Source organism: Cydia amplana, chromosome 2 (assembly GCF_948474715.1).
Source record: "Cydia amplana chromosome 2, ilCydAmpl1.1, whole genome shotgun sequence".
Classification (NCBI taxonomy): Eukaryota; Metazoa; Arthropoda; class Insecta; order Lepidoptera; family Tortricidae; genus Cydia; species Cydia amplana.
Genome location: NC_086070.1, coordinates 22,884,132 through 22,900,816, shown reverse-complemented (window position 1 = coordinate 22,900,816; position 16,685 = coordinate 22,884,132). Strand labels below are relative to the sequence as shown.

General features: G+C 39.1%; 1 protein-coding gene across 1 annotated transcript in view; it reads left to right on the top strand.

The window, feature by feature from the left end:
- Positions 1 to 16,685, top strand: part of LOC134661382 (rho guanine nucleotide exchange factor 18) — an 82,082-nt gene that overhangs the window by 22,383 nt on the left and 43,014 nt on the right. The window contains exons 3-13 of the mRNA XM_063517440.1: positions 1,866 to 1,960; positions 2,713 to 2,829; positions 4,303 to 4,423; positions 5,623 to 5,728; positions 7,057 to 7,156; positions 8,767 to 8,918; positions 10,909 to 11,052; positions 11,940 to 12,006; positions 12,436 to 12,541; positions 13,471 to 13,544; positions 13,748 to 13,833. Of these exons, the coding sequence (XP_063373510.1) occupies positions 1,866 to 1,960; positions 2,713 to 2,829; positions 4,303 to 4,423; positions 5,623 to 5,728; positions 7,057 to 7,156; positions 8,767 to 8,918; positions 10,909 to 11,052; positions 11,940 to 12,006; positions 12,436 to 12,541; positions 13,471 to 13,544; positions 13,748 to 13,833 (1,168 nt within the window). The remainder of the gene's footprint in view (positions 1 to 1,865; positions 1,961 to 2,712; positions 2,830 to 4,302; positions 4,424 to 5,622; positions 5,729 to 7,056; positions 7,157 to 8,766; positions 8,919 to 10,908; positions 11,053 to 11,939; positions 12,007 to 12,435; positions 12,542 to 13,470; positions 13,545 to 13,747; positions 13,834 to 16,685) is intronic.

Below are 16,685 nucleotides of genomic sequence, written 5' to 3'. Positions count from 1 at the left end.
AAACGGTTTTCGTATGAATTAAACATGACCTAGATTAAATACAAATTTTCTCTTACCATTATTATAAATTTGTAAATAAATATATTGGGGACAATTCAACCGATTTGGGACTTAGAGATGCAACTTTAAAAAAACCTGTAATTAATATCACATACACTGTCGATCCAATGATAAGTAGGGGCGAAATTTACCACAAGTAATCTCAAATCATGGTCAGATTTGGAATGCCTTTCCAGATCGACTAAGACGCCAGTAAACAAACCGTTAACAAAGTTCATCAAATCAAAAGTTATAAATTCCTGTATTCCCACCAAAAGCGATTGTTTGCTATAAAATGACTAACATTAAAGCTAATATTACGTCATCATGTCGCGGCTTAATAACCATAAACTCGTATACATGCGCGGATAATGATGTGCCATTCCCAAATTCTCTTTTCCGGGTATCCCAATAGGAATACATCGGAAATTTTCTCGTGTTTTATGTAAAACACGCAACACCTTTTTTTTCATTTTAGGGAAATGTCCAAGGGTTTTAATGTGATAGGCATAATTGAAAAATTAAACGTCATGATTTGAACCAGAAATCACAAGCAAGTGCACCTACCTTCACGTATTATTAAACACAAAATATTACATATTTATAACAATGTTTAGTGTTGTTGCAAGCAAGAGTCATATAAGTAGAAGGCCCAACTAAACGGGCATAGAGATTGGCCAAAAACAGTGCAAATATTTACGCAAAATCGGATAGAGTAAAAGCGAAATCACGCAGATAGACCCGTGAAATTAACGTCCACCAAATTAAATGAGAGTATGAACAAATTAAATCTCTGAGGAAGAGGCTAATCGTAAGAGTAGCACCGAATTATTAATGATGGCAACTTTCCAACGTTTCCGGAACCAACACATCACTAAAAGGTTTATCGCACAAATGTTTATCGTAAACATTTTTACGGCGCCTTAGTAAACGCGGGGTTACGACCAGATTAAGGGCATTTTTTAATGGAGGGTAGAGCAACAGGTCCCGGCCTTGATCTATTCCGTTGGTCTTATTTAAGGGCGGAAGGCGGGCTTTATTATGTTGGATTCCTTAATACCAATGTCTGCGGAGAAATGATTCTGCGTTGATCGCTTAATAAAAGGACCGATAATAAAGAAATCGTAGCTTTTTTATGTTTTCATAGACTAGTACTCTTGTGGAGACAGACAATATTTATTCCACTATTATAAAGTTTCACTTTTTCATGCAGTGACGCTTTGGTGCCACTATCGTTTGTATATATTTCACTTATGAAAATGTACGCGATCCCGTGTGAAGACATTCCACCTTGAAGACATTCCAAACACTCGCGAACACTGAGTGGGTTCGCGTGTGTTTTCTTCTAGAAAAATTCTTACTTGCTTGTCGTTGATCGTCGGCATTAAACGCAAAGTAGTTTATGACTTTAATATTTGCTAGCATGGAACTTTTGAACACACCAGTGTAACTTCAATTTGTATTTTGTAACGGCCTCCTAGCCTAGTCGGTAGTGACTCTACCAAGCAAGAGGTCCCGGGTTGTGTGTTTATCACAAATATTTGTTCCTGAGTTATGGATGTTACCTATGCATCTAAGTATATATTTAGGTACCTATATCGTCGCCTAGTGACCATATAGTACAGTGACCTGCAATAATATGTTACACAACGAAAGCCGCAAAAATATGTGACGCGCTCTTATTGTGCTACAAATAAGATCGTGTCAGATATTTTTGTGTAACATATTATTGCTGGTGACGTACAGCTTATTGCTTAGTTTGGGGCTAGGTTGATCTGTGAAAGAATGTCCCCAAATATTTAACTATTTTTATATTTTTCTTACAGACGAGGGTGGCGCGGGCGGCAGTTCAGACTCGCCAGACAGCAGCGAGGACGAGGTCACCTCACACGTCCCGCCCGCCATGACTGCCCGCGCCCAGGTAGTAGTAAGTGACCCATCTGTACCCTACCCGGTGTCTTGTGTTCATAACCATAACCTAAGCCCCGTGGATGAGCATGAGACTAACGCTCCGGCCGCACGTCACTGCCCAACCGTAAGTAGTATGTGAATCCATTTAGGCCATCCCTTGAGTAGCCACTACAGTGAGTAGACTGGTATCAAGCTTGGCAAAAAAAAACTGGTTAAAAATGCTTACAAACAGCACAAACCAGGGAAGATTGGATAACTTTGGAGGAGGCCTTTACCCACAGAGGGGTTCTTGCATAATAGATAATCAAAGAAGAAGAACACCTAAAATAAGTGTCTACCTAGTTTTTAAAATAATATTTTATAAATTAAACATTTTTGATACACTCTAACATGTGTATAAAAATAACTTATATTCACATTCCTATATATTAAATTGTAAGTACTTGCACTAATGTCACACTTCAAAAAAAAACATTTCAACCTTCTTATGTAAAAATTGATGCAAGAAATAAAAGGCTTTTTTATTATTTATTTTATTCATCAAGCTTGCCATAACTACCAGTGATCCGTAAGTAAACCGAGTAAGTCAATCACCAGCTAAGTACTGTTTAACCTATTGGCGCATTCGGTAGGACGGTTGTAAAGTTGAAGTACTTTTAATTCTCTGTGTTTGTGTATGTTTCGTAAAACGCCATTGCCGGAGTAAAACGCCTCGGCATTGATGTTTGACATACAGATATTGCAAAATCCATTAACCTGCAGGTGCCGACCATCAGCGTCACGCCGCACAGCCCGGGCGTGCTCGACGACAGCCTGCAACAGCTCCGCCAGCTCCATGCGGCCGTGCAACGTATGCGCGCCGCGCCGCTCCCGCTTATGGTAAGTGTGACGTGATGGCATCTTTCTATCAGTTGCCAAGGGGGCAAACTTTAAAGGGGCCCACTGATTACCAGTCCGCCCCGCTCACGCGCCGCTTTGAAAACGCGCCTGTGTGACTAACCCTTAAGCGTTTATCCTCATCTGAGCTCAGCTGCAATAATCTCGGGTACCGCGCTCTCGTGCTAAGAAAATGAAAATATTTATTGATAACTATTCTTACATGTCATGTTTTTTTATATACTAGTATTGGTCTAGTATATAAATGTGCATATACCTGTGCATAATCCAAATTGGATAAAGATTTTTCAGTAGGAACCAGTCCACCTCGCTGTTTTAGATCTGAAATGGCACCGTCTACTATGTATGTACTACTAGTTTTAAACCTCATTAGGAATGTAAACACAAATCTAGATGTGCTTAACCGACCGCAACGATTGTTTTCGGCCACTGTAACCTTATTTAGCTTAATCTATGAACTGTGGAAGCCTTAGTAATGTCCATGGACATTTGTAAATGTATTTGGAGTACATAACTGTAAACAATACATATTTACTTTGTTCCGGACATTCTAGCTGATTAAGATTAGGTTCTCGCTTCCAATTTCCAAAACAATGAATCATTTATGAAATAAAATACGAACGAAAACGTCTGATTAAATAACTCAGAAAAAAAACAAGCTTAATTGAATAAAAGCGGATGCACGAAGCAAATATGCTTTCCATTCTACCCCGTCTGTGAGAAATGAAATCAGTTTATGAATTCTCAAAGCTATTATTGGATTGCAGCCCCTGTTTCCACCTCATTCGCCTTGCCACCCCTGCCCTACTGGTACAGAATAACACCTAATAATAAATAGACTCTGATATCACTCGCACATAATGCGAAGATAGAACGCGTATTTTTAGTAGCATTAACAAAAATTTCAAGCGTATTTAAGGGAAGTTCAATGGTCGTTACTAATTGAGGAAGCGTTATGAAAATGTAGGTTATTTTTGTTAGATTTTTCGAGATAAGGCATTTCGGGAGTGAAATATAACTTTGACTATTAACAACGTAAAGGAAATATAACAATGCATTCAATATACATAAATACTGTCAGCAGCAATAATATCATACACGATAAAGTTCTCTTATATGGCTTATATCGCTCTGTAATTGTAACCTAAACGTTTAAATATTAATACCTGTTAATACACCCATAAACATTTCGTTCGTCCGAAACGATACACTATGCATAGCGGCTGCTTCATTATGCTGCGGCTTACCTAAATGTATTTAACTGTACACAAGTTTATGAAATGAACATTCGTTATTTGTCCATAAAGTCGCCTTGTCTGTTGTACCTACGCCATTAGTTATGTGTCACAGCCAGGAATATTGGGGAACTATCGCCCAAAATTCCACCCAAAATTCCCGGGAATTGAAAGAAGACGCAAAGTGCTCGTCTTATATACAATAATCTATTGTTTACAGCAAGCGGGCGGCATCAGTCGTCTCAGCACGTCTTGTCCGTCGCTTTGCAAAGATGGCGGCGATCCAGACTACTCCTCACCCACACACCTGGACTTGTACCCACACAGCCGTAAGGGTAGCGGTGAGTCTGAGTACACACCGTTAAGTTTACTTACTACCCAAGGGTTGGTAACTGCAGGATATAGGGTTCCATGAATAATTCCTACAATAAATGGTTTCTTGGTGCTCCCCGGAACCTTCATCCGTATTCCGTATGTTTCTTCATCTTGTAAGAGATGTGACCTAGCAGAGACAGATGCTAGACCTAGTGGGCGACCTGGCTGAAATTTATTGTCTACGAAGAACTGTAAGCAACAGAAAAAGCTCCAGCGACGTGAACTCTAGTTAAGATCGGGCGTAACCGTTGGTTCAGGGTAGCGCACGACCAGTCGCTGTGGTGATCCAGTAGTAGATTAATTAAAGAATTCTTTCCACTTCGGCATCCTCTTCCATTGTTGGGCTCTCCTTGTAACATGTTGTACAGGGTGGCCAACTTAGAGGTATACAACTTTTTTTTGCCGCCATTTTATTTTGGCGGTAAATATGACAGTTATTGCATGAAAATTAGTTTGTGTAGATACGGCAAATTTATTATGGAGCGTTTTACGACGGAACAACGTGTTTTAATCATTAAAAACAATAGAAACATTAAAAAGAACGTTTTCCGGGCGATTAATTTCGAGAAACGGTGACATTGACTGTCCCCCTAGATCGCCTGATTTAACAGCTCCTGACTTTTTTCTGTGGGGCTATCTAAAGGGACGTATCTATGCTAATAGGCCAACGAACCTTCAGCAATTAAAACAAAATATTCGAAGCACTGTCGCTGAGATAACGCCAGAAATGTGTGAAAAAGTGATGAAAAACGCGATGAAAAGGGTTCGCATCTGCCATGCTGCTAGAGGTGGACATTTGTCTGACATTATTTTCCATGTGTAATTCCTGACCCTACATATCGTCACTTGTAATATGAATTAATGTAACCGCCAAAATTACGAAATCGAGTTAAGTATACAGTTCGACTGCAAATTTGAATATCTGTCGATTACTGCTATTAAAATTTCGATATCTTGAAAAAAAAGTCGATTACGTTAACCAAAATCAGACCATTTTTTTCATTTTAGCGACTTTGAATTAATGTATGACACATTATTTATAAATAACTTACTATAGGTTAACGTAACGACAAGTTTTTTTGGTTGTGCATTGACTAGTATGAGGTACTGTCCAAAGTCCAAAGTTCTTATTTGGCCACCCTGTATATGGTGTTTGTTTGTCCAGGCGAGTCCCGGTCATGCCTGTGGGACCGGCGGGAGGAGGGCCGGCGCAGCTCCTGGGCGGCGCTGGAGCCCAACGCGCGCCAGCCCGACGCTAGTCGACAGCGCAGGTACCAACCTACCAGTTCTAGTAGTAGGAGCGAAAGCGCTATTAAGTCATAAGTTATTTATTTGCGAAAGATAGGGTATACATAGGATGTTACATTTCATAGTTAAGTCAGCCAAGCTACCTTGTCACACAGTGACATGCAAATTGTATGCCTAATACTAAACATGCACTTAGATAATCTAAAATTAATTCATATGTATTTACATAACAATAATATTAATATACAAAATAACAAAATTTAAGACTAATTATTTGGTATTATACGAATTAATTGAGATGTCACAGATTTATAGGTAAATATCATGTAAATCAGTTTAGCTGTCCAGATATTCTTTTATTGAGTAGAAGGTCTGTTCATTAAGCCATTGGAATAAGCGTCTCTTAAATAAATGAAGTGTAAGGCTTTTTGTAGTATCTATTGTTGTTTGTCTTTGTGACTCTCACATTTTTTTTATTACTCACCGTAAATTTAATGTGGATTATGGTGGGCAACAAATAATATCGACCAATCATAGTGTCGCATTGCGTATGTTTTGTCCCTCACGGACGCACGCGTATACCACATCTGTTAGGATCCTACCATCTATGGACAGACAGACAGAGGAGACCGTTATGTGGATGAATCTTCGAGCGTTTTAAACGCTCGGGTGAGACGTCATTGGTGTCTCACGGACGCGATGGAAGAATACGAGTATGTCGCAACTCTGACATCGGTACTGTTACTGTGTTACATTTTCATAAAAAGTCAACTTTGAGTGTTATAATATCTTTCTGAGATGACCATGACGTGTTCATCCATAAATTACTTGCCCAAAAATAAAATTGATAATCTTCTATCATGTTTAAATAAATCTAAAAATATAGCTCATCAAAGAAGTTAGCTACTAGTACTTATCATTTTTTGCTACAATGTTGGAAAACCACTAAAAATAAATTTGACTGTACTACCAGTAATACTCATCGAAGTCTCTTCAAATCTCTAATCTCTACCAAAAGTTGTTTAATAACACAATTCATCTAGACATCTGAATTCCATAATGCCAAAGAGTTATTGATTATAGAAGAGATGTACAGTGTAAGAAAAAATCGTGCCCTCTTGTTACAGCAGAAATAATAAAATACTGCGCCATATGTTTTCTGTTGTGTAACAGAACCGTCAAACGTTAACTATTGACAGCCAGAGTTACCGCCTAATGTACGAGGCCGTACAGCGACATCTGTACGGCAAACACGATTTTTTTTAGCTACACATATTCCACAATGAATAACTCTTTGATGATGTGTACTAATGGGAATGTGGAGTCTGTTGAACGCGGTAACACATTCCAGTACCCTTAACGGTCACAGCGCGTCGCTGTCATCCATGGAGTCTGAGGGCGAGCCCCGCGCGCGCCACTCCACGCACTCGCTCAACGACAACGACCTAGCCGTGAGTACCGCTTGTGTAACACATAGCCTTAAAGGCCTGTGCACACCGGATGCGTGTGCGTAGACGTGCACGTGTGCGTTGTAATATACAGATACTTATGAGAGACGGCACACCGCTTGCGTGACCTGTGCGTGTGCGGCTCCAACATTTTAGCGCCGGTGTGCTCTGGCCTTACGTTTACCACCCAAAACGTTACCACCATTTAAAGGTAAGCGTGGTTATACGATGGTAGACTTATTGTATTTTTAATTGGAGAGCTATAGTCGGTCGGTATTCCAAACACTCTAGTTATCTAACTGTGAGGTGAGTACCTACGCTTTTATGCGTACAATTGCGTTTTTTTACGAACTTCAACATAGATTTATCTCTCGTACGATGTTTTTCTGCACTTTAGCTCCTATGCCTTCCTCTTTAAAATCTGTTTAAGTATCTTTGTATCAAATTGATCTCTTTTATGCAATAGAGTACAAACGTATTTATATACTACATACTCGAATTCCTATTTGGCTCATGCTAATCCCATCTAACAACTACACCTAAGGCCATGTACGCACTTGCGCAACCGTGGCGGCGGTTAAGTGCCTAATGTATCATGAATATAGTATAACTGGATCAGGCATGAGGGGTGGGGGGAAATGACCGAACGGCATAGTCTTATGTATCTTTCAGTAGGAGCGAAAGCGCTATTGTAGTTTGTCTTTGTGACTCTCACATTTTTTTTTATTACCCACCGTAAATTTAATGTGGATTATGGTGGGCAACAAATAATATCGACCAATCATAGTGTCGCATTGTGTATGTTTTGTCCCTCACGGACGCACGCGTATACCACATCTGTTAGGATCCTACCATCTATGGTATGTGCCCTAACGCTGCATGCTCCCGAGTTGTGACCATTTTACCGTGACAAAGCAATCGCCATAGACTAGGAATCCTCTAGACGGAGTTTAGAGCAATTATTTCATGAAACCGATGCTGCCAAAAATACTGAGGTGCGGGGGACGAGGTGAGCGAGTCCCGTGCCGTGATTGGTCACTTCAAAGACACGGACGTCACACAAAGACATTTTGACTGGAAAATGGAGTAAAACTACCGTATATTTGTGGCAGAGGGGGCAGCTCTACTATTTATTTTATTTATTTTTATTTTATTAATTCATAAAATTTACACAGCATTACAGCGGACTAATACGCTATGAAATTTATAATAGACAGTATTATACAAACAAGGTACATGATACAGTCTAGAAAGGAAAAACAGAACAAAATGTCAGAAATCAAAACTAATAAAAGACAGAAGATTCACGCTTATCCATCGCCTCACAGAACTTCATACATTCTTTACACAGATCCATCCAACTACTTGCAAATACATCACATTCCGGTGCTGATGCGAGGAGCGCGTTAATATATTGTAGGGCGCGGACAAGTGCTGATTTGCCATGGGACGTAGTGCGTGTTTTAGGCACAGTTAATAGGTGACGACTACGTGGTCGAAAATTAAGTTGGGCCTCAGCCATAGATGGAACGAACAGTCTGCTCAGAACTATGCTCAGTCTGGAGGATGTCTTGTCTGTGGCAATCGCTAATGAACTCCCATGTGATATACAGAAAGACTTCGAGAAGGTGACGGCGGCGCTGCGCGCGGGCACCAGCGTGGCGGAGGGCGCGCGGCTGGCGGCGCGGCTGCCGCTGCAGAAGTCCGTGTCCACGCCCAGCATCGTGGCCGCCGTGCAGCCCGCGCAGCCCCCGCCCACCAACATGTCAGTACCCAATGTAGTAGTCTAGTAGTATACAGCACTGACAATCCAACCTCTAGACTGAGCTTAGGCCAATTCTTTCATGAAACCGATCCTGCCAAAAATACGGGGGTGCGGGGGGACGAGGTGAGCGAATCCCGTGCCGTGATTGGTCCGTTCAAAGACACGGACCAATCACGGCACGGGATTGACTCGAAAATGGAGTAACGCTACCGTATGTGTGGCAGAGGGGGTAGCGCGACTATGCTATGTCTAGAAGTTGGATTGTCTGTGAGTATACAGACACGGGGACACAGAGTAAATATTAGTAAAGTGTCATTCAATAGAACTTGCTAACTATGTAAACAAAAGTTACTAGTAATTTGACATTCAGTGTCAATTCTAGTATGGCGGTTTGTTTACATAGTTAGCAAGTTCTATTGAATGAGACTTTATTAGGTACAGAAGATTCACTCTCTGACAAAACGCGTCTATTACGACGCTAGGTGGCGCAAGCGCGAGCAGGCGTCAGTTCCAAACCAAAATTGGTGTGGGCCGAATGTACTTGTAGGTACTTGTAGCGACGCGACGAAATTGCGGAGTGAGCCATGCCTGACGGGAAGAACAACAGTACACTTGTGTGACTACACCAATAGTGTACCACTGTAGTTTAGGGCGCCATTGTCTCGCGACTTTCCCGATTAGTGAGTAACCAGCAGTTTAGAGAGCGAAGGACTTGGCTTGACGTTATATTTTCAAGCAAAAATGATACTTATCTGAAAATAGTCGGGAACAAATGAAGTGGTGTTTACAAAAACAACATAACTGCTAAGAGCAGTTGACACTTTTTTTAAGAACATTGTTAATCGTTTTAGGTGTCAACCAGTGTAGTTGTTTTTGTAAACATCCCTTCAAATATTATTTCTGCCATTTTGTGTGAACTATAAGATTATTATTATTGTATCTAAAGATAGATACTGATACTGGTTTAAATTTTTTTGTATTGAATTTGAATATTTCTACTTCTAGCAATATTTTTGTATTTTCTAAGTTTTATGTGCATGTGTGTTTACTTTTTTAAACTTGGTTATGAATATGGTAGCCTAAAGGTGCATCCACATCGCAGTAAACGTTGCACAGTGTTACTCTACAATCGCTCATACAAATGAAGTGGTGTTTACAAAAACAACATAACTGCTAAGAGCAGTTGACACTTTTTTTAAGAACATTGTTAATCGTTTTAGGTGTCAACCAGTGTAGTTGTTTTTGTAAACATCCCTTCAAATATTATTTCTGCCATTTTGTGTGAACTATAAGATTATTATTATTGTATCTAAAGATAGATACTGATACTGGTTTAAATTTTTTTGTATTGAATTTGAATATTTCTACTTCTAGCAATATTTTTGTATTTTCTAAGTTTTATGTGCATGTGTGTTTACTTTTTTAAACTTGGTTATGAATATGGTAGCCTAAAGGTGCATCCACATCGCAGTAAACGTTGCACAGTGTTACTCTACAATCGCTCATTTAAGTGTGGATGCACCTTAATAAAATATTTCTAATCAAAAATTGTTTGTTTGTGCATGTCCAAACTATTCATGTTTTATTTTGTTGCGCACCGTTTTGCTTTGCGATGTCTTAGCACTGGAAGCCAGAATAAAACTGGTACAAGGATTTATTGCACTTATTTTTTTAACTAGCGTCATTGTAATACGAACATAGTGTATGTTTTAGATTATTCACACTACACATACACACACATACACTTGTACACAATGACGATAGTTGTACGGTACCGCCACAAATAACAAGTCGCAATGTTAATACCGCGTCAATACTATGTATTTTAAAATCTAGATAAAGCAGTGTATGTAACTGTACATAAATAGTCATTAAACACTTGACTGATGTTTTTATGCCTTTCGTTATGTAGCAGTCACATGACCTACTAAATCTTGCGACGTTACTTTGTGGTGGTACTGTACGTAAGCGTTGTCTCACTCGATGTTAGCTTGTCTGGCGGCGGTGCGAGCGAGACGGAAAGCGATGAGGACGCGTCGGCGGCCACGGTCGGTGCCACAGCGCAGTTACCGGGGCGAAGAAACAACACACACCAAGAGCATTTGGGCTTGCATCGATTGGCGTTCTTGGAACAGTGAGTGGACTTTAAAGTCATAGTGTTAAGGTTCCTTATCCATTGACGCTAGAAACGGCACATCAAGAAATTTTCGGTCGGCAGCGCCTGGCGTAGCGAGTGAACTTTATGGTCGTAACATTAAGGTTGATTCTTGATTGTCGCTAGTACGAGTAACTACGTGCATCAAGAACATTTGGTTTTGCAATGAGAGGCGTTCTTTGAAAAGTAAGTAGACTTTAAGTCAGTCATAACATAGACGTCTTTTGCATTAACCCTTTGAACGCCACGCCGCACGCCTATCATGCGCGGCGCGTCATCGTGAACCTTGTCGCACGTCCATTTGACGAAATTTGAATATAAATCTACATTGCTGCACAAATTTGTACGAATTGCAATCCTTAATGTCAAATCAATATATGTATCTACATAAAAATTATATTTCGCAAGTAGAAAATTAAAAATCAAGTGTATTATTTGCTAATCTGTCAAGTGGACGAAAACTAGAGCATGGACGGAAAGTAGCGCAATGACCCGCCCTACGTCTTTGGCGGTCAAAGGGTTAAAGGTCATTATCGCTCGTTGGTATATCGTATCAGATATATGGTTAAAATGGATAATTACAAAGAGGTTTGTATTACACACTCATACAATGACGAGTATTTGGTAAGTAAAAATTTGTTTAAAAAAGAAATTGCAATGTTTTACTATTGGCATGTTAAAGCACAAGCTTTGCTATTGTTTTCGTTCGTTTTTCACACGTTTTTCAGATTTGTTTATTTCTAGCGTGGCATGATTTACTAGAAAAAAAATATTTTTTTGATGGAGGAGGAATAATCGGAAGCATTTTTGAAAATAAGGGTTTTGATTTTTGAATTGTTTGTCATGTTATGTATTCTTTCATACAGAGCGGCGTATGACCATCACGCAGAGAAGCGGCGGAAAAGAGGCAGTTTGTTTTTCAGAAAAAAGAAGGTAAGGGGTAATCCATTATAGTACATTACATACCTAGGGAGGTGAATTCGTGAATGTACCAGATCGCAGATGCATCACAACACAGATTTACATAAAATTTACAGAAATAAAGGTACAAAGACGAACTTATCCCTATAAGGGATCTCCTTCAGAATTATATATCTAGTTTAATAAATTAAACTAGATATCGCCCGTATCGGATTTACACACTGTATACCAGAGGTCTACAAACTTTTAGCATTTGGCCGTCCTGTTCGATTTCGTGGTCCACAGTAATGGCTCATTTAGACGGCGCGCGAACTCTCATGCGATTCTAGTTAGGTACATTGCAGACCATTGAGGTTACATCAATTCAGCCGACCTATCAAACAACGCAATGTAATGAAACCGTCTAAATGAGCCGTAACTCATCTTGCTTCATGGGTGCAGGACAAATCGCGCAAGGCAGCCCACGCGTGGCAGGCCGCTACGTCGGCCGCCGACTGCGACTGGTGCGGCCGCGCTCTGACAGACAAGCCCGCCTTCTACTGCGAGCGTGAGTGTCATCTTTAGGGTTCCCTGCCCAAAGGGACCCTATTATAGTTTGTAGCTTTCTAGTAGAGCCCGACGGCTAATCCTGTTGTCTATTGTTAAGTAAAACCGCTCGTGCCACGTGCCACAACCACCTGCATAAAAAATCGTTCGTTCACTTTACCCAGGTAATTGAATTACAACTCCTATGGAAATTGCAATAAGATTCAAAATGGACTAATGGATAAATATGTACATGGTCCGTTCAACTCAGTAACCGAAATACTGAGTGCCGGCGAGTCGAACGCTACAGAACCAGTCTAAAATGTGTCATCGAGATGCGTAACAAAGGCGCGTTATCGGAGAGCGCACCTACACTGGTTTTTTGAGCGTTGGACTAGCCCGCGCTCAGGTGCCAATTAGAATAATTAAGAACCTTTTTTGCAGGTAAGTAGCACGTGCGGTTTTACTTAACAATAGACAGGATTAACCGTCGGGCTCTACTAGAAAGCTACAAACTATACTAAGACTCCACTGCCCGTCTGTCTGTCACCAGGTATCTCAAGATTCTCAATAACCGTGATAGGCTAGGCAGTTGAAATTTTCACAGATGATGTATTTATATTGCCGCTATAACAAATATTAATAAGTACGGAACTCTCGGCGGGCGAGTCCGACTCGCACTTGTCCGGATTTTTATTAATGTTTAAGTCTAAGCCTTGGTCGCCGATTGACGTTGGCTGCGTGCAGCGTCATATTGAATCGAACAACTGCAATATTACTATAGAAAGTGAGGAACTATGAAGTGAACGGTGTCGATTGGAAAATCAGGCCTGAGGTCACTATACCAAAAAGTCTGCTAAAACAGTCATAAACAGCAAAAGTCCAGAACTAGTTTAGTTTCGATTATAACTGAAAATAAAAATCTAGAAAGGCATATTTTATTATTTACAGATTGCACCATGACAGTACACCAAAGCGTGTGTAAAGACTACATTGTTGAATGCAACAAACCAAAATCATCAAAGGTACGTGTATCTAAACACCACCCCCGACTGTTATACAATTTTAATTTTTAACAAGCAGAAACGTCTGCGAACGATGCTATTAAGCTTAGAATAAATCCAGAGGTCGTGAGTTGAAGTCAAACCTAAGACAGTAATTTCTCCACATTTAAATTTGTTATACAAATTTCAATCTTATGGCAATTAAATAAGGTTCACATTTACAGACCTCCGTCGGCAAATCCTTGAGCGCGGCAAGTGGTAAAAGTAGCAAGAGGAGTTCAGTCTCTAGCCAGTCACAAAACCCAAACAGGTATGTTAAAAAAAAAACAAAATAATTTTGAATTTATAATTCGAACTCGGTTTTAACACTGGCACATTAACTGTAAATATAAAAAAAAACCTCTAGCCATTTGACAGGCGCGGAGGCCTAGGCGGTTTTGTGTAGAATATATTTTGCGGCTTTATTTTTTAATTGTTGCAAGGTCTATGGCCACGAGCTAACAGCCATTACGCTATGCATTATCAATTTATTTGCGCTCAATAATGTGCAGGGTTTGTAATACGACCATTGACAAAACTTGGGTACAATTTAAACATAATATGACATTGATATTAAGTTATCTTTGTTATCGTGAAGGCGTATAAAAAGGACTGTATTTATTTATTTAACTGAGACTCTCAAACTGTTTTCATTAACGTCACGTTTAACTTTTAAGATTAATTCTTGTTTACTTGTTCTCAAGTTTTCTTGATGGCTTGGCTGATTTATTTGTATTAACGACACATGCAAAGAAATGTTCAGTTGCTGGGTAGTAGACACTGCAAGTGTCCGCCATGACAGTGATTTGATTATAAGAAGATACACAAGTATGTGACACTGTGATATATTTTCTTAACAATAATCTTCAGTATATACACTCCTTCAATATATATACACTTTTTTTTATTTCGAATGCCTCGTTCCATTGCTAGTTTTCAGCCATTTTTGTATTGTTTTCAAACCTTCTTGTTAATTTTCTTTCGCTAAAATTTTGCCACTTTATGTTGTTCTATATGCTAGTTCAGTTTCTTTTTATAATTAGTTGATTGTGTCGAACGGAATGTCTTCTTATAAAGAAAATCATTCGATTGTGGAAAAAATGAGGTGCTATTAAAACATATATCTTACTAACTAGCGATTTTTTCTAATTAAAACTAGTACATTGAGTTTTTGGGTTATGACACTTCGGTTTTTCCACCCGCGTCGCTGTCAAACCAGCCCAAAGACGCGCAGTCATAAGAATACAGATATAGAATCGAAACAACGCAAACGCCAATCGCCGGACACTGGAAAAGAGACCTTGCGATCCCTACCTACGGTTTCTATTCTTATGCGTGTGTTTATTTTCGCGGCACGCTAGCAAGAAGCAGTCGGGATGTTACTCGCCGTGGCGCCGCGTGGCTACAAAACTCGGCGTGCAGTAAGTGCGGGAATGCTGCGACATCGCGCTGTCTCTCTCTTACTCTCTCATCACACATGTCATGAGTCATCGTTTCGTTTCTCTCTTACTCGACTTCGGCGCGGTTATGTGATCCTGGTTGCGCGATTTAGTTTTGTTCGGTTATTTTGATTTGTTAGATTTTTAGTTCATAAGTAGATGGTTTATTTTTTAAGGTGAAGTGTCAATGGTTTTTTTGTATCAATAAATGTTAGATTAGTTTGCTTTTTAATACAAAGTTGTTTTAAAACGCAAAATACAACATCTAATGTTCTCATCTTAGGAGTTCTAACATTAAAATAAAGGACTAAGAGTCCTAAGACAGTCGGTGACAGAACGTACATAAAATATCAACAAGTCGATTTTAATAGTAGTTCATGCGACTGCTACATATAGAAATGTATTAAAACACGAATGTGAGAGTGTGAGACTCGCTTTCAGCTCGTTTCATAAACCCAAACTCGTGTTTAATGCCTAATTATGTACAGTTACATACACTGCTTTATCTACACACATATTATAAGCTTTCTATGATGTGTTCAGTAACCATGTTACAACCGCCATTGCGGCATTTGACCACTCACTCAATAAAACGTCATCTCGACTGATACTAGAAATGAAGTCAAATCAAATTAGTTTTTTTTTGTAATTATACCCATAGTATAGTTTATCAAAGGACTGTCTCATTTCAAACAAAGCCAGAGATAATCATATATACTATCTTTGTCTTACTGTAGTACTAGCACCCAAAAGAAAAGTTAGTATGAGTATCGTTTTTTTGTTCTTATATTTACTGAAAAATTGGTTTGGCCAACTATATGCAATAACAACTTATTCACAGATAAGAAATTTGATCTTACCAAACAGTTTATCTTTATTCTGGCCGTAAGTTGCCCGAACGCATAAAAGAGGGTTTATGATATTTGTGTAGATAAAGCTCGTTATAATTTAATATATTTTTGGTTACACATCAGTACGCCACGTCTCCATACACATTACAAGATCTTCTAGCTGGTTCGTCTCATCCACAACGCCTTACTTGTGTATCTTTCTCTTGAGGTAGTTTCTGGTCGAAATTGTTGTCGTAGTTCGTTCTGATATTTTTGTTTCAATTTGTTTTCGCTGAGGATTTTAGGTTCAGTGTGTTCTGGGAGGGATGCTCAGGCAGATTATATTTCTCAACATCAAAGTTTCTAATTCAAATTTCCATTCTAAAGTAAGTTTATGAATGAATTATTAATTATACTAAACTTTAAAACCACTGTTATCTTTATAAAATAAATAACTTGAAATTGAAATTTAAAAGTTTCATTAGATGGCAATTGGAATTGGCAGTCAGTTTCGCCCAAAATCATTTTAAAGTAATATGTAATAGTTACCTAATAGCATTCGCAGTAAAATACTTAACTTAAAATTCCATACTTTAGAGGGGTGTTTCCTGCTATCGAAGGGCTAAAAAAGTCAAATAATGTTATAAATATAAACTGAAATACAGTGCCAGCCACTTGAATAGCCTCACTCACCAAAATTAATATTTCTCATAGTAATATAAAAAGGAGATATACATTAAACATTAAATATGAAATAAAACAAGAAGCCTTGTAATGTAAATAAAATATTTATTGTTATCTAATAACGTCAAATAAATAATTGGCCCTTCCACTTGAATAGCCTCACATGCTAA